Source organism: Arachis ipaensis, chromosome B09 (genome assembly GCF_000816755.2).
Source record: "Arachis ipaensis cultivar K30076 chromosome B09, Araip1.1, whole genome shotgun sequence".
Classification (NCBI taxonomy): Eukaryota; Viridiplantae; Streptophyta; class Magnoliopsida; order Fabales; family Fabaceae; genus Arachis; species Arachis ipaensis.
In genome coordinates, this window is record NC_029793.2 from 145,745,712 (window position 1) to 145,765,439 (window position 19,728).

Sequence of the window (19,728 nt, forward strand, 5' to 3'; positions counted from 1 at the left end):
CTATAGTTTAGTTTTTTTTTTTTCATAATTATAAATAAAAAGATTCAAATTTACAATTTTTAAATGAATATATAGAGATTATACCATTTAAATTATAATGGTTGACGACCAAATTTAAATGGTCAAGTTTGTTGAGTTTCATTTTAACATAAAGTATATGCTCGACTTTTTTACTCCTATCATTATTTACCTTTGAGACAAGAAAATGTAGTTTGCTTTAAACTAATTTTATTGCAATAGTACTGTGCTATCTTTTAATAAATAATAACACGTTGACTTTTGATCGAGTAAAAACATGATCCTATATACTAAAATTTAATTTATTAATGTCATCATATGATATCAACATAAAATACAATTTATATAGTGTTAGTAAATTGAACATTGAAGAAAAAGAAAGAGACGATTGAACATAATTTAGACTACTCTGTTTTACTGAACTCATTCAATTTTTTTCTCTTTTTCTTGAATTTTAAGTTGCAAATATACTCGTAAATATTATGTAGCTGCAATAATTTTCCTTACCACAGGATTGAAATATCCAGTTACAAATCATTCATCAATTTTTAATTACTGTATTTCCCAATAAACATTTTAATGCTAATCCATATGTGAATTAGTAATCACACATGGAGCCACATGGTACCAAATCTCCAGCTTAGAAGCTGGTGGATATTCATAAGTAAAAATGAAATCATATATTGAAACCTCTTATCAAGATTCTAAAGAAGAAGATAGGTGAGATTGTTGCTAACTGCATTAGAAAAAGATAGGTAGCATGAAAAAGGAAATAAAAATAATAATACTTCCCATTCATTCTTGCCAATTTCTTCTGTGGTCCTTTTCCAAAGTCAAGTTCTCCCATGGCATGTTTTCTCAGTTAATTCTAATTGTTTTTTTATTCATTATGGAGACATATTCAATTCAATATTAAAAACTATAAATTTTTACATGAATCAACTATGTTTTTGCTCACACACATGAAATCCAAAATAGTTGGTGTTATGTAAAGATATCAACTTTTCTATTATGCTAGTGATTAATTATTATTTCGATAATATAAAATATATAAAAAGTATATTAAAAATAAGTTAAAATTATAAATATATTTATATATAAATATATAATAATTAATTTTAATGTGTAAATAATATTTTTAATATTTAAAATAGTCAAATTTATTTATTTCAATTTTTCGTAACCGATTTAAAATTGGATTTTATAGAATGTAATTTTCTGTTTCGTAGTTGTTCATATCTTGATCCAGAATATAAGCCAGGTCCAAATCAAGACAAGAGACCCAATCCAAAAGAATGGCCTTCACTTACTATCCGACATCCACTAAGAAGTCGGAGTCAACACCAGCAAAGTAGTCAGCACTTATCCAAGTGAGTAATTGCCTCCTTAAATCTCTCACCCACTTCTAGAAGAGAGATTCCAACAACCCTAAGATAAAGGGACGGTTATTCACCATCAGAAGTGGAACTACTTCAACGGTGGTTATTGGATACTCTCCATAAATACATTGTCTCACTCAGGTAAACCTAAGTTCCAGTACTCTAAACCTGCTTAACCCCTTGCTGACTTAGGCATCGGAGTGTCTTGCAGGTACCACGCCCCCACCTATTCTAACACATACATACAACTCGGACGGCGGCTCCTAGACGTGAACAAGTCGGAGACCACCCTCCTCTAGCGCTTGGGCCTTACCAACAAGTCCAACCACCATCCAGTTCTAGGTAAGCCATAGAACATTGGCGCCGTTACCGGGGACCTAGAAGAACAACCAGTGATGGCAGACGACCAGCATGAAGATGGACACACCGCATCGGAGTCTGTGTAAGAGTATCAAGATACAGTCAACAATGACAGAGCAATAATATCTCTGCAAGGAGCAGAAAGACAACATAGAGAGGGTCCCTCAGGCAGCGTCCAAGACTCAAGAAGAATCTCCTCTGAGGTGCACAAGGCAGAGAAAGAGGGACAACCTCACTCTGCCGATCTCATGGGGTTGCTACACGGCCACCAAAGACAGCTAGAACAAGAGATGGAACGACAGCGCGAAGCGGAGAGAAACCTAAGGAGAGAAGTCGAGCGACGAAAAGAGCTTGAAGAAAAGCTCTTAAGGCTGGAATCTAACCTCCGAGATAGGGGCTCTCGCCCTGATCGAGAAGACACCCCATTGGGGGGAGAAGATCCGTTCAGTGAAGATATCATGAGGGTTAAGGTTCCCAGAAGCCCTGACATGGATCTGTATGACGGAACTACCGACCCAAAGCACCACCTCAGCAACTTCAAAAGTTGGATGTACTTGGCCAACGCCTCAGATGCTACTCGCTGCAAAGTCTTCCCGACTACTTTAACGAAGGCGGCGATGAAGTGGTTTGACAGTCTCCCCCCAGGTTGGTAACTAGCTTTGATAACCTTTCACGTAAATTCCTTACACATTTTTAAATTCAGAAAGACAAAGTCAAGCATGCACCTAACCTACTAGGAGTAAAATAGGAGGTTGGAGAACCCCTGAGAGACTACATGGAAAGATTCAATAAGGCATGCTTAGAAATTCAAGACCTGCCCACTAAGGCAGTGATAATGGGCCTCGTAAATGGACTCCAAGAGGGACCCTTCTCTCAGTCCATCTCGAAGAGACACCCGTCCTCTTTAAGTGATGCACAAGAAAGAGCTGAGAAGTACATCAATATGGAGGAAAACGCCAGGCTACGAGAACCCAGCTGGCGACTAGGACACCCCAACCAATCAAAAGAAAAGGAGAGGGAGCCCAAGAAGAAGGAAGAGGTCGGGTCCGAGAGGCCCAGAAGATATCATTCCTACACTCCTCTACGAGTTTTCCTAGTCAATGTCTATATGAAAATTTGTCATACTGAAAAGCTTCCTCCCCCGCAACCAATCAGAAACAAAAAGGGGGGGGGGAGGCGCAATGAATACTGCGAGTACTATAAGTTGTATGGACACTACACTAATGATTGCTACGACCTGAAAAATGTGATAGAAAAACTGGCCAAAGAAGGTCGGTTAGACAGATATCTCATGGAAAGGTCGGACAATCATGGAAAAAGAAAAAGAGATGATGAAGGTCACATACGAAGAAGTTCGCCCCCACAGACCCCTGAGCGACGCATACATATGATATCCGGAGGCTTTGCCGGGGGAGGTGTAACTAAATCATCTCGAAAAAGATACTTGAAAGAAGTCTACCAAGTCGGGAGTGAAGGACCCGACCTCCTAACTATTTCATTCACCAAAGAAGATGGACAAGGCATTGGGCCTGGACATGATGACCCAGTAGTGATCACTATGATTCTCGCCAATGCACACCTACATAAAACTCTGACCGTTCAAGGAAGCTCAGCCGACATTCTGTTCAAACTAGCATTTGACAAGCTGGGATTGGACGAGAAGGAATTAAGGGCTTATCCTGACACCCTCTTCGGGTTAGCAGACGCCGCCATCAAGCCACTGGGCTTCATTTCCCTGCACACTACTTTTGGAAAGAGGGTGAAATCGAAGATTTTAAGCATTGACTTCATTGTTGTCGATGTAGCTTCTACCTACAATACCTTAATAGGCAGAACAATCCTAAATCAGCTTGGAGCAGTGGTTTCTATCCCCCATCTTTGCATGAAGTTTCCAATACCAGAAGGGATATCCACCATCAGAGGAGATCAGAAGTTGGCGAGAAAGTGTTACAATGAAAGCCTTAACCTAAGGGGTAAAGGCAAAGAAGTCAATACCATCGAGCTCGGAGAAGTCAAGAGTTAAAGAAGAACTACGACCACAGCCCGGAGGAAAGATCGAAGAGGTGCGGATCGGACAAGAGGTCGGAAAGAACACTAACATAGGAGCCAGTCTAACAAAAGAACTGAAGTAGAAGCTGACACAGCTCCTATAACAAAATTCTGACCTCTTTGCCTGGAAAGCTTCCGACATGCCTGGGATAAACCCCGAGCTCATGTCACATAGATTGGCTGTTCATCCGGGATCCCGAACTGTCCAACAAAGAAGACGGAAGCTAGGAGCTGTGCGGGCTCAAGTGGTCGAAGAGTAAGTACAAACCCTACTGGAAGCAGGCTTTATCAGAGAAGTCAAGTATCCGGCCTGGCTGGCAAACGTGGTGCTGGTCAAGAAATAGAATGGCAAATGGAGGATGTATGTCGACTACACGGACCTTAACAAAGCGTATCCAAAAGACCCATATCCTCTACCAAATTTTGATACCCTAGTGGACTCCAGATCAAGGTATCAATACTTGTCATTCATGGACGCATACTCGGGGTACAATCAAATCTCGATGTACAAGCCAGACCACGAGAAGACATCATTCATCGCGCCCAGAGCAAATTATTGTTACGTGGTCATGCCATTTGGATTAAAAAATGCAGGGTCACCCATCAAAGGCTGATGAATAAGGTGTTTGCACCTCATTTGGGAGATTTGATGGAGGTGTATGTAGATGATATGCTGGTGAAAACCAAGGATGACGCCAGCCTCCAGGACGACCTCTCGAAAGTCTTCGCCACCATAAGAGCACACGAGATGAGACTGAATCCCGATAAGTGCACCTTCGCAGTGGAGGCTGGAAAATTTCTAAGATTCATACTAACACAAAGAGGGATTGAAGCTAACCCCGACAAGTGTAAAGCAGTCCTGGAAATGAAGAGCCCGACCTGCTTAAAGGAGGTCCAGCAGCTGAATGGCCGACTTGCAGCTCTATCCAGGTTTCTAGTAGGATCAACATTGAGATCCCTACCGCTTTTTCTCTACTGAGAAAATGGTGCCAATTCGAATGGACTCCTAAATGCGAAGAGGCTTTTCAGGAGTTCAAAAGATTTTTAAGCCAACCTCCCATTCTTACCCGGCCAAAAACAGGGAAAGAACTTGTATTATACTTAGCTATCGCCGAGAAGGCCGTAGCATCAACGTTAATACGAGAAGATGAGGTCGGACAACATCTTGTCTACTTTACAAGCAAGGTTTTACAAGGCCCTGAGCTGAAGTATCAAAAACTTGAAAAGTTTGCAAACGCCTTGATAGTAGCATCTAGAAGGCTTCGGCCTTATTTTCAATCTCACACCATAAAAGTTCGAATGAACCAGCCCATGAAGCAAATCCTTCAAAAAATAGATGTTGCGGGCATAATGGTTCAATGGGCTATAGAGTTACCCGAGTTCAACTTGAAGTATGAAACTCGGACAGCCATCAAAGCCCAATGCCTCATCGACTTCATGGCCAAATACGCAGGAAATCAAGAGGAGACCTCCACAACCTGGGAGTTGTATGTGGATGGTTCCTCCAACAAAGTCGGAAGTGGTGCATGCATAATACTGACTAGCCAGGAAGGAACTCAAATAGAAGTCTCCTTGAAATTTGAGTTCCCAGCCTCCAACAATCAAGCATAATATGAAGCCCTAATTGCTGGACTGAAGTTAGCTAAAGAAGTCGGAGCAACCAAAGTAATCGTCTTTAGCGACTCTCAAGTCGTGACTTCTCAGATTAACGGAGAGTACCGGGCTAAAGACCCAAATATGAAAAGGTACTTAGAAAAAACTATGGAGTATCTTGGGCGATTTCCTGAAACCGAGGTGAGACACATAACTCGGGAGCTTAACAGCAGAGCAGACGCCCTCTCTAAGTTAGCAAGTACCAAACCAGGGGAAAACAGTAGAAGTCTGATTCAATAAACTCTACAAGAACCCTCAGTCACGAAGATATAAACCAAGCTAGACGTCTTAGAGGTTTCCATATTAGACCTCATATGGATGACTCCTCTGATCGAATACTTAAAATTTGACATATTACCGGAGGAACAAAAAGAGGCCAAGAAGATTCGGAGGGAGGCACAGAATTACACAATGGTGAAAAGCGTCCTCTACAGAAGAGGAATATCTACACCATTGTTAAAATGCGTCCCAACTTCTAAGACAGAAGAAGTGTTAGATGAAATACATAACGGCATCTGCGGCAACCATTTCGGGGCAAGATCTTTAGCCAGAAAGGTTATCCAAACTGGATTCTTCTAGCCGACTTTGCAAAAAGATGCCACCAACTTCGTGAGGAAGTGTCAACCATGCCAGATGCATGCTAACTTCCACGTCTCTCCCCCAGAAGAGTTAATTAGAATAACTTCTCCATGGCCTTTTGCAAAATGGGGACTGGACCTACTTGGGCCTTTTCCTCAGGCGTCTGGACAAGTTAAATATCCCATAGTAGGAGTAGACTATTTCACAAAGTGGATTGAAGCAGAGCCTTTAGCTACCATCACAGTACAAAGAAGTTGAAAGTTTCTTTAAAAGAATATCATTACTCGGTTTGGAGTCCCCAACTCTATCACCTCAGATAATGGTACTCAATTTACCGACTTTACATTCAGAAATTTAGTATTTAACATGAAGATCAAGCATTAGTTCACCTCGGTCGAGCACCCCCAAGCAAATGGGAAGCCGAAGCTGCTAAAAAAGTTATATTAGCAGGGCTTAAGAAAAGACTTCAAGAAGTAAAGGGAGCTTGGGTCGAAGAGCTCCCCCAAGTATTGTGGACCTACCGGACTACACCTCATTCTACTACTGGAGAGATACCCTTCCGACTCGCCTATGGCATAGAAGCCGTGATCCCTATAGAGATCAACGAGCAAAGTCCAATGGTGAGATTTTACGATGAGGTCGGCAATGTTCAAGCTCACAAAAAAGAACTTGAATTGCTCCTTGAAGTCCGAGAACAAGCCCAGATATGAGAAGCAGCGTTGAAGCAAAGGATGACGAACAGATATAACAAAAAGGTCATTTGAAGAGGCTTCGCCTTAGACGACTTGGTTCTGATCAGAAATGATATCGGCGTAAACAAGTCGGGCGAAGGGAAGCTCGCCGCAAATTGGAAGGGACCCTACAAGATAATTGAGGTCTTAGGAAAAGGATACTATAAGGTATCTGACCTAGGGGGATCAGAGCTTTCCAGATCGTGGCACGTCTACAATATGAAGAGATATTACAGCTAGAAGCGAACCTCCCTCCCTGATGTACTCTTTTTCCCGAGTTCATAGTTTTTTCCGAAAAAAAAAAAAGGGTTTTCCTGAAGGGAGTTATAACGAGGCATCACAGCGAGGGTTAGGGCGTAGAAATTGCAACCCCTTAGTAGCAAAAGCATCCTTAAAATTCCATATTAGATTTAGTAATAATATATCTCTTTATATTTTCCTCTTATCTTTCTCTCTAAAATTTCCATTCATCATTTCTACGATATGCACTGACTTAAGCTCGAAAAAACGCAAGAATATGTTGACCGACTTACATGGTTGGCAAGATAAAGCGACAAGGTACAAGTCAATGTAAAGAGGTTATAAAAGTCGATCATGACAAATTCAGACACAATATAGCTAAACGACTTACAAGTTGAAAAGCCAGAGTAGAGTAAAATGTATCACAAGAATAACTTAAGTCATATAAACGATCCAATAGGCAAAGAAAAATTGAACGTACGAGGCCAAAGTAATGGAAAACAAAGAGATGCGAGAGTTCCTTAGGGAATCTATTATAAAATTTTTTCATAAAGACTTTGCCAAAGAAAAAGATTACTTAGCAAAAGGTTTTCCCAGAACCGGAAAAGCTTCACATAATTAAAGCTTTCTGTCCAAAGATCGAAACAAATATTTTTTACAAAAATTTGTAAGAACCTTAAAATCATTCAACGGAAACAAGAATTGTTACTTTGTTAAAGGCCCTATCCAAAAGGACCAGAAACAAAAAAATTGTTGTTAAAAGACCCTATGAAAAAAGGATCAAATATCAGGAACCACAAACGCAAAATATAAACAAACAAATATAAAAAGAGTTCAAAGGACCCACAAGCCGGGCCTTAATAGCTTCAATTACTTCAGACCAATGAGGGGGTTTGAATCATCACCAAGAGAGGAGGTCGGAACTCCAGCCGTGGAAGTCAGAGGGGTCGGAGGGATCTCTTCGGCATTAGGAGCTGGAATCACCTCAGGAGTAGTCGAAGAATATGGCATATCAACCTCACGATGAGGGGATTCTATTACACGATGCCCCGCCATCTTCAGCACATAATCTGCAGCAGGACGAGGAGGAAAAACAATGGCACCATCAACAACAACTTTGTCAGGGTGCAAAGGAGACAGATCCAAGTCGGGAGCCAGAACCTGAACTTGTTCCTTCAGCACCTCAAACAACACCTCAGTACCATCCGCCACAGACTCCTCCAGGTCCTAGTATCCCCCCCAAGCTTGTCCAGCTCCTCATTCAATTCAATTTTATCCGTAAAAAATTGAACGTAATTCTGTTCGGCCTTCTCCTTCAAATCCTCCGCCATGGCACACTGGCCCATCATCTTCCTCTCCCTCTCCTGGGCCTGGGATAGCTCTTCCTTTAGCTTATTATTCTCCTCCTACAGCCTCCTCTCTTCCTCCTAATACATGGCAACCCTCGCTTGGAGATCCTCCAAAGATTTTGGGTAGTGCTCAAATGAGTTTTGTCAAATATATCAAGAAGGGAGATGCAGACCCCCAGCAGTTCAAATTTCCCCCTGGATCAAAATATTAAGATGATTTCGGATAGCAGCATCATCCATAGCAATCTGGCTGTATGGAAGGATGTGCTTCCTAGTAAACTTAGGGCCATCAAAACCAGCGTCCCTAACAATAGAGGAGCCGCTTTCCATGGTCTTACGGTTTTTCTTCTCAGGTTCCGAGGAGGGTGGAACAAGGGAAGCAGGAGGAGGAGGAGGAGGAGGAGGAGTAGGAATAGGATTCACCAAAATAGGCCGAGAGAAAGAGGTCCCCTGACCAAACCCATGAGGAGGAGGGGTAGTAGAAGCTCCGACTTCCTGTGTAGCAGCTCGGGCGCGAGCATTCTTCTTCGCCTTTTGTACCTTCTAGCAAGCTGCTCTCTACCCTTTTTTCACCATTTCTGAAAAGAAAAGAAAAATTGATTAGCACACAAGTCGGGAATAAATTAATACAAGTCGAAGAAGTGAAATGTGGCTATAAGAGCAAGAAATGAAGGACTACCTAGCTCAGCCCTGACAGAACTCGGAGATTCAAGAAGAAATTTCTTGGTATCCAGGTTTGGAGTCCGTCCCCAAGCCTCTCGAAAGAACTCAACAATAGCCTCCTCTACCCCCATCCAAGTATGCTAAGCTATATTTCTCTACGGGAGAGGCTTCTACCCAGTACAAAGGAAACCGGGGCTCATTATTCTCATCCAAGAAGAAAGGGTGATGGCCTTTAACGGCTTGGACTTTGAAAAATAAATTTTTAAAGTCGTGGAAGGATTCATCAAAGATGAAAAAAACTTTCCAGCCTTGAATGGCTCAGAAAAACACCCATTGTTGTTTGTTTTGTTTACTGAAAGGCTTAGTCAAGTGGAAAAGATAGAAAAAGATTTTTAAAAAGATCGGAAGGTCAAACTCTCGGCTGACAAGCTGGTAAATTTTCAGAAAATTCCAGGAATTGGGATGAAGTTGGGAAGGAGCTACCCTACAGTGGGACAGAACCTCCACTTCAAAGTCAGAAAAAGGCAAGGTAACCCCTAAACGGGTAAAAAGACATTCATACGTAAAAATAAAGTGGGGATCAGTATCATCATTTATCCCACAACAAACTCGGTCCTCAGGATTAGGGGCTACCAACTCATATTTGGATTCGTCACCAATAAGGCTACAGACCCTATGGTGCTTCCTGAGTTTAGTTAGGAAGACGGTATCCACTAAAGGGTTCTCAGAAAGGACGGAAGTATCTACCCATCTCAAGAGGGTCTCAGGAATTTGGGAAGACACTTCGTAAAAAGAAAAAAAATGTACGTGAAAAGGATAATACCTACATTGCGCAGAAAAAGAAGTCATAAAAAAACCAGTCCATAACGAAGAAGTTCTTTTCAAACAGAAGGCAAAAGCAAATAACAGTCATAGAAAAAGAGATCCTCGCAAAAGGGAAAATGCAAAATTCCAAAAATGTTCCTACTACGAACAGTAACAATGCCACACCAAAGAATCTCGCTCTCAAAACATGCAGCATATCAGGTAAAAAAGCAAAAAGGAGATACAAAGAACTAACCTTTTGTGAAGAAGAAGATAGAAAGACAAACACTGCAATGGAAGAGAGAAAACCTGAGGATCTTGTGAGCAAGGAAAAGAGTGAAGGAGCGAAATAGTTCTCAGAAAGCAAATGAAAGAAAGGAAAGAAAGAAGATGGAAAGGCATTTATAATGCACCAGGGGCATAATCATAAAAACGGTTCAGTCATTAAAAGAACACGCTGTTACCAATGTAACCGCCCGCCCACGTGTAAATGCAAAAGCTAAACGGACGCGACGTTTGATTAGACGCGACGTTTGAAAATTCAAAATTACGTCGGTTTCAAAGACTAAGAACCACGTTAGTTTCCCGATTTGAAAGAAGAAATCGACTTAAGCATCCCCGAGTTCAATTAATACTCGAATCCAACTCATAGCTAAGATATCGGACTCGAGTAGGGACACTGTTCATATCCTGACCCAAAATATAAGTCAGGCCCAAATCAAGACAAGAGACCCAATCCAAAAGGATGGCCTTCACTTACTATCCGACCTCCACTAAGAAGTTGGAGTCAACACCAACAAAGCAGTCAACACTTATCCAAGTGAGTAACTGCCTCCTTAAATCTCTCACCCACTTCTAGAACAGAGATCCTAACAACTCTAAGATAAAGGGATGGTTATCCACCATCAGAAGTGGAACTATTTCAACGGTAGTTATTGGATCCTCTCTATAAATACACTGTCTCACTCAGGTAAACCTAAGTTTCAATACTCTAAACCTACTTAACCCCTTATTGACTTAGGTATCGGAGTATCTTGCAGGTACCACCCCACCTATTCTAACACATACATACAACTCGAACGATGACTCCTAGACGTAAACAAGTCGGAGACCACCCTCCTTTAACGCTTGGACTTTACCAACAAGCCCAATTACTATCTTATAAGGAGAGTAATTAACTTTTGCCAATTTATTCTTTGGATATTAGGCTGAATTCTTATGAACAGATCAATTAATATTTATAAAATTTTAGAAATAGTTGCATAAATTAATCCCTAGTCAAAATCAATCTTACTACTATATATTTTATTCCACTATGCAACTCAATAATGCAAATGCAGATATACTTGTTCTACGTCATATAATGGAAGGTTATTAGTCTTTCGGTAATTGAATATAGTTATAAAAAAGCTAAAAAGTAGATGATAACACTAATCTTTTGGTACTTGGTAAAGATGATAACACTAGAGAAGTTGTGATAGGTGATAGCTACTTATCTAGAGTTACTCAAAAGGAATGTGTATCAAAGTTGCTAATAATAACGCGTTTGGATGTATGACGTGCAATAAAATTCTTGGATGAAAGTTACACGCAAAAATTTTGTTCGGCACAATACAACATTCAAGTGAGCTACTTTTTTAGGCTATTTAATTACCAACAAAACAACATTATTTTATGTCGTATACAATTACCTAGCTACTTGAATGAATGGGCGTTTATTTCCAATAGTGTGTATAGTGTTTCCTATACAAAATGACTGTTGTTAGACCTTGCTCTTAATTCAATTTCGAGAATGAAAGCATATAATTTTTTGTTGTGTGAAGACACATGAAGAAGGTGGCATGATCGTCCCCATATAAATAAAGAAATTAAGTGTAACTGTTCATTATTATTGTTATTGTATGATCTGTGAATCTCACAAATTAATCAGTATATGTTTCTTTTCAAGGAAAGCGTGTGGTAGGGCAGCCTCTACTCCAATAAGAGTATACGACTCTCTGCATATATCTTTTTACCCCATCAACACGCACGGAATATATAGGAGAAAGAAACCACTGCTTGCATTGGGAATCTATTTGACCTTACCTTTTTTTGTCAACTTCTTTTCAAATTTGCCTTTAGTTGAAGACACTTGCCATTTAATTTTGCCATTTAATTTCCGTTCAGAAAGTATATAAATGGTAGGTAATTGCTTTGAAATTCAATATCATTTTTTTTTGGTGAAGAAAACGCGGTTATAATTTTGTTTTATGCTTATCCTAATTTACAAATTTGTGCAATTTGATGTCAAATTTATTTATCTTATCAACTCAAAACCTTATATAGTAAGGAAGAAATTCATAACATAACTGAGAATTTAGGTAGCATTTGTTTTGAGGTACTGGAACAGAGATTGAGAGACTGAAACTCAGTGTCATATTTGTTGGCTCAGAGACGGATACTAAAATTTCTGTCTCTGTCTCCAAAATTTCAGTATTTCAGTACCTCCAAAAAGTGGGGACACAGGAGACTGAAATTTTTAGAGATAGAGACTGAAATTTTAATAACATTTTATATCTAAAATACTCTCATTTCAATTAATTAATTTCAATTTTATCCTTTGTACAAATTAAATTAGAGCTTCATTCTTGTTTCAATTTCTGTCTCTCACTTTGCACCAAACAGAATATTGAGATTTATTTTAATCTCTGTCTCTAAATTTCTGTCTCTCAGTATCAGTCTTTCAGTCTCTGTTTCTCTACCAAACGCTACCTTATATTACTGGTCAATATTAGGAATTATTAATTTCCTAATATTTTTGAAAAATATTAGAAAATTAATACTTTTTCACCAATATTAGCCAATATTTAGTTAATATTTTATTTTTATATTATTAGAATATAAAATTTAAAATTTAAGATTTAAAATTTAATATTTAATTTGGCATGTGTTCATCTTTGAGGAAAAAAGATAAAATATTATACTTTAATTCAAAAATATTATATACATATAAAATCAGTCACCAAATTATGCAATTTAGTTTGGAAGTTTGAGACTAATGGCATGGAGCTTTAGAGTTTAGCTTATGAAACCCTCTCCACTAATTAACAGAGTTTGAAGTAACGCTCATTTGCAAAACTAGTTCGAGATATTAACGGAAATTTGCATTATAAAGGGAAGTCCAATCGCATGAAATAAACGTGTGTGTTCATCTGTTATTTCTGGTAGACCACCCATATTGTCGACCTAACTGTTACCGCACCGATGTTGGCATTTTTCAAGACTAAGAAACCCATCTCTCCTATGAAATCATGTGACCTAATCATGAAATTATTATTATTGGTTCCTCCTACGTATATAATTACAAAGCATAATGTATAGCCGTAAAGTTACACTACGGTCATATACAAGAACAACAATGTGTGACATACCGACATAGATTTCGTTTCTTCTACAATTTTAATTTTTTTTTGTTGCCATAGTGTATTTTCATTCTTCAAAGTTGCAATCCAATCGGCTAAGGACTAATCCGTCGTGGATCGATAAGAGTTTAATGCTAGCCACAATAGGTCTCTGACTCCGATACTTGTGTATATATATATATATATTGTTTTGTCAGATGGATTAGACGGCCCCTAATTCTAGACATTACTCATGTATTACACACTCACACAACACACTCACACACACTACATGAGTTCATTTAAGGATTCATTTTCCTCTCATATGACTTGAACCCGGGTGCAACTTCTTGTGAGACAGCAAATTCTGCCCCTAGCTCCAAGTCTCTGCTGCGACTCTGATACTTGTTTAAACAGACGAGTAAGTTGACCATTTGACCAAATCAGTTAATTTACTTTTTTTAATTTTTTGTCGGATAGCATAGCTTTCAAACACCTTTTTGGGCAATACCCATATTGGGCCGTACCACAAATCAGGCCCAACCATTTGTTTACTTATGGTGTTTGAACTTCCATTAAAAAACAACTTCCATTACTAACCAAAAAGAAAAAAGGCCTTCCATTAAAATAGACCAAACCAAAAAAATTGAAAAACTTCGATTGAAAAACAACAAATACACATTGAAAGTTGAGAATGTAATTTCAGTTTTTGACCAAATCACATTCTGGCGCCGCTTTCCTCTAAAACAGACGTGGCAAATTAGACTAGTCAACTAATGAGTATCGATCCATGGTTGAAAGAAAAAATGCAAATTAAAAAGAACCTTAGCAAGAAGAAAATGAAGCTTCTCATAAGAAATGAGAACCTGGTCCATGCTAATCTTTATTTGATTGATGATAACTCCAAAATGAGCTTTGCTTGTTTAGGCTTCAAGTTGGGATTTTAATCCCATTGTTTGCTCTGAATTCATTGTATAAAGTATCCTCCACTGCAGCAAGCATCCAAAAACTTTTCTTGACTCTGCCAACAATTCTTGAGATCCTAGATTTAAGGAAGTCCAGTGCTGCTGAATGCAATCTGGTGCAATAGCTTCTTTGATATTGAAGAATCCATGTGTTGGGATGTAATTGAACCACGGAGGCACCCCATTTTGGTTGAACCCATGAAGCATTGGCCTTTCTAACCAAGTAGCTAACATGTCCACCATTCCACTAAATCCAGAGTGAGTGAGTCAAATCAATAAAGTATTAGAAAAGCATAGTTGAGAATCATTGTTAATTAGTTACCTCAGAGAGTCTTCCAGATAAGATAGTGAATGTTGTGGAAGAGAAGCCAGTTGTGAGCAATCCTGATGTCTGCAAAGGCCATCCCCATACTGTTACTTCCTCAATTGCTGATTTGTACAATGTGCACCTTGAATTCAATAGTACACCATCCTGTGTATATGCAATTTCAGTTCTCAATTTTTATTTTTTATTTTCCAATGAATTAATGACGAATAATAAATAATAAATAATACCTTGCTGATTTTCCAGAGGGAATGAACATGGCTGCAATTAGAAACCTTTCCATCAACAACACTTGCCAACTCTTTCTGCAAAAACCTCAACTTTCCATTCAAATCCTGCACATGCCAGCATTTCTCACCAACCCTTTTCACCAATTCAGGTGACAAGGCAGGGCGAATGATCCCAGAAACAATCTTGGGGAAAACAATATCTGCGCACAAAAGGAACCCTAAACCCAGTAGAATTCTCAAGATATTGAGACCAGTGAAACACCATTGTTTTCCCTTCTTCTTGTCCTCCTTCTCGTTATGGATTTTCTGGTTGAAAACCAATGATGATCTAGCAGTGGACTTAATGGCAGGTGTAGAAGATGGTAGTATGTGAGAAGCAGTTGACTTTGGTGTGGACAAATGGGAAGCGTCAAAGGAGATTGGAGTTGGAGTACACTCAAGATTGTTGTTGGGTTTGGAAGCAGAGAGCTTGGTGAGAGAGCTTTTGTGAATGCTCATTGGCATGAGATCAAGGGTGGCATTGATGCTGGCCAAGCAAATCTCGCAGCTGCAATTAGCATCTTTCTTGCAACCAGGGTAGTAGCAGCTGCTGTTGTTGCTGTTCTCAAGGTGCTCTTCTTCTTCTTCTTCTTCTTCCATTGTGGCGGCGGTGGATTTTGAATGCAAAGGGACCCTTCTCATTGCTTCTCTGGATCTGATCGTTATTTCCCCTTTACACTCTTCTCAGTTTTCATTTGGTTCTTGTTAGAAGAATCGTTCAACTTTTGAGTAACTTTTCAAATTTGAATCCCAACGGTCGTATTTGTTGCCATTATGTTTACCGTTTTTTTGAAAAAAATACTCAAGTAAAATGACATACATACCCTTGATGATGGATCCAATATATGGGCTGACCCCATTTGCCAAATGGGTTGATTAATTTCACTAGAATTTAGTAGTGAATTACAAGAAGGGAACTTTTTATTTTTAATATGGTGAAAGGAATGGTGTATACCTGAGTTATGGGGGTGTATGGTGATTCACTGGCGTATGATGGCTGTCCAAGAGAAATCAGACCGTCCGATTAGAGGTACTAAAAACCCTGGGTCCGATTTTTGTACTTGCAGAAAATCTTGGATCCGATTTGTGTACTGGCAGAAAATCTTGGGTTCGATTTGTGCCCCTCTCTCTGCAATGAAATCGGACCCTCCGATTTGTGTACTTTTCACAATTTTGAAAAACACCAAAAATTACAATGTTAAAGTATATCACCACTTCTACTTCCATAACAAAAAAAATTAGCCTACAAGAAGTTGATATATACTTGACCTTTTAATTTAGTTTTTTTGTTTCACATGCAAAAGGTATCGCTCGGTCAGTTAGGTCGATGACTAATCCATCACGAATTGAAATTTCATTTAAAAGTTTGCGTTTATTAATAAATTATTTTATGCACAAAGCGAAATTCAAGTAAACTATCCATTTGACTAACTTAAGTTAGTTGTTAGCCTTTTAATGATGAATAATAAAAAACGAGAGAAGGATGCTTGAAAAAACAGCTAACATGATCGATCAAGCACAGCATTATCCGTGGCATAATGTTTTGTAACTGCTACTAATTAATAATAAGTAGGTCATGGTTTCCTTTCTAATTTGTCCCTTCAATAAATGTGGTTGCATGCTAACTACTAAGCTAGCTAGCTAGGACACGTACAAATGTGAGGTCATTAGATTACAACTCGTCTCACTAAGGAAACTCAACAATGCATGTTGGAGAGTGTCAAGGGGGATTGAAAAAAAAATACCAACTTCTACTCTAACAATGACCTTACATTTATTAAACTGAGTTTACCTGTGTTTGTCAGGTTATGCATCTTCTCCTAATTCACATTGTGAGGTGAAAATTGCTCACTGTTATCCTCGGATTTCGTATATTTAAATATACTCAAAGAATCTCTAAAAGAGATTTGAAAAATGAAAATTGACCTTTACCTAGGTGCACCATGAAATGGACCAATAACTGTGTTACCATTATTATGTCTTCCATTGATCCCGAAATAATGTAACATCTACTTTACTCTTTTTTTTTTTTAGTTTTTAATACATTTGTTAAAATAAAAAATCTAAAAATATTTAACTAATGATAATCTTAACATATATTTCTAAACACGTATTAGTTATTTTATTATGTTTTTGAAATTCTAGCAAGGCAATTATTTTCAAAATGACAACTGACAATTCATTAACATAGAATACGGAAAAAGCTCAGTCAGCATTTAATTTGATTGTTTTTTTTCCCTCTCAATATTATAAAGGGGTATGAATTGAAGGGAAAGTTAATGAGCAACGAAGAGTTTATTGATGGTGTGCTAAAACAATGAAAACAGCGTGGGACATGAACAATTATCGAAGAGATTGCACAATCAATGTTTCCAGATAGACTCCAAAGAATTCTCACGAGTGAGGCAACTCTTAGCCTACTCAAGCATAAATGCCATGTCCTCCATAATTGGGACATTGCAAATTCTAGTACCAACCCATCTGTCCCTCCATATCTATTACCTATCAAATACTCCATCAAAATTATTCAAACTTTAATTATTCTGGCAAAGGGTTATATTAGGTAATCAATAATTTTTTTTAATATCATAAACAGCCATCAATCAAATTAAAATACATTACACCTCTAAAGAGTCCTGCTATGGAGCTAATGGAATATTTATACAATGTGTATAATGGGCTATTTATTTGGCCTAATATGAGTTAAAAAATAAACATCACTCATACTATCCAAAATAACTATCCGGGTACTAAGGTCATGTCATGAAACCACTCATCCTAAGAGCTTAAACTAATGGAAAAAGATAACACTAATGATTATATCTCTAATACCAAATTGGACATCCCTAAACTTCCATTGTACACATTGTACAACTATTCTATTGGCTCCCTATACTTCCTGAGTCCTGCTAGGGAGCCAATAGAATATTTGTACAATGTGTACAATGGGCTATTTATTTGGTCCAATATGAGTTAAAAAATAAACATCACCCATACTATCCAGAATAACCATCTGGGTACTAGGGTCATGTGATGAAACCACTTATCCTAAGAGCTTAAGCTGATAGAAAAAGGTAACACTAATGGTTATATCTCTAATACTGAATCGGATATATTAAAATAACCATCCACATACCTAATGAAATGAACATTCGATATATCCATTATTCACATTGTTTAGTATTTTCATTATCTACCTATACTTTTCCTTTTGAAAAATGTTATGCCTTATGCAAACTTCCTTAAATACTACTCCCACCACTACTACTACTTCTAGGGTTCAAAGTTGTTTTTCTTGAATTCATATTATTGAATCTTATACTGTAGTCGTTGTGCTTGTTAAATATGATTTGAATGGGATATTTAATTTGTTACGTTCTATTGCATATTTTGATATGAAAACTTTCTTTGGCTCTCGCACAAAAAACAAACAAACAAAGAAACATGTGAGTAAGTTCGATAAGTATATTTAGATTTGAGACATGTCCAATATGCAAAACAAAGAAAACTCTAGATGGATTGGTTGGATTGAGAAAGTACCCGACACCCATGACCCAACCAGCAAACTCAGGGAGGGTAAGTGGTAACCATCTTCTCCTTCCTCATTAATGGAAATTAGTGCATCACACACATTTTAGCTATAGCGGTTAATGTTGTTAAGTACGAGGAGCGCATAAAATTAATTTCACATAAAAAACAAAAATATAAAAAATAAAAAATTTATAAAATGAAAAATCTATTAACTTAACATCTTAAAATTTTAAGTTTGATACGATATCTTTTCATTTTACATTTTGACATTAGTTAAAATTATTGGAATATCGATATACTTAATAGCTCAAATGGCATAGTCTCCCCATACTCAATTAAGAGGTTACGGGTTCGAGTCTCCTATCTTTGGTAAAAAAAAAAAAAGAAGTAAGAATAAATTATCATTTGTACCTGTAAAAGATACAGATGTTGACAAATGTACCCATATAAGAATAAAACGATAATTATAACCACAGAAGATGACTTTCGTGTGCCAAGAGCACCCGAACGTTGGTTACACAATTGGTTCGTTAAGGTATTTTTGGTACACGGAAACTAGCTTCCATAGGTACAATTATCGTTTTATTCTTATATGGATACATTTGTCAGCGTTTATATCTTTTATGGGTACAAATAGTAATTTATTCGTGAAAGTAATTAATAAGATGAATCATGAAGGAGAAAGAAGGGCGTTTGAAAAAGAGTTTCCACTAGCATTGAGACTAAGATTCTATTGACATCGTGTTTGGTATTCCTCAAAAGAAAAGGTATATAAGGATTTGTGGTCAACATTATTACCCTTGTTCCTTACGGAAAATCAATAACTTCTTTTACTACATGAAAGGTATATATGGTGTTGAAGAATCGAATTCCACGTGCTTAAGAGCTAGTGATGACCAACATTATTAGCTTGCCACCCAATTATGAGTTTATAATTCAATCAAATCTTAATTATATTAGTTGATTACAAATCAAGTACCACAATTCATACGCCATCCATCTTTATCCACAACCAAATTGGTGTTTTAGCCACTTGATATATGTTTCATTAATTACTTAATGGAACTTTGTTGATTAATTAATTGCATAGCTCAGCATGAAGAAATTAAAACTATCATCATATTAAGCTGCCAAGTTGCAATGAAGTCAACGTTCATATAATATGGTAGCAATATAATTGAGGGGGCCATACAGTGCAAAAGTTGACAGTAGATGTTATTTTATTATTTATATTAATTCTTGTATTTATTTTTCTTTTTTCTTAATTTAGTATTATAAAGATTTTGATTGAGTGTATATATGTCATGCATGACAAAAATATTAGCAGATCTATTATATAAGATTTTCTTCCTATAAATTTAAATTAATCGGCCTTTACATTTTATTTAATAATGGAAGAGAGAAAATTAAATGAAGTCAATGTATGAATAATT

General features: G+C 37.8%; 1 protein-coding gene across 2 annotated transcripts; it reads right to left on the reverse strand.

Moving 5' to 3' along the window:
* LOC107616642 lies at positions 13,812-15,548 on the reverse strand. 2 transcript variants are annotated; one of them, XM_016318595.2, is made up of 3 exons: positions 14,726-15,544; positions 14,493-14,642; positions 13,812-14,417 (listed from the first exon to the last, which is right to left on the reverse strand). In XM_016318595.2, the coding sequence occupies exons 1-3, from the start codon at positions 15,404-15,406 to the stop codon at positions 14,136-14,138; spliced, it is 1,113 nt and encodes a 370-aa protein (XP_016174081.1). In that variant the 5' UTR covers positions 15,407-15,544; the 3' UTR covers positions 13,812-14,135. The 2 variants fall into 2 exon arrangements, with proteins under 2 accessions (XP_016174081.1, XP_020966891.1); XM_021111232.1 differs by having other exon boundaries at positions 14,262-14,397; positions 14,726-15,548.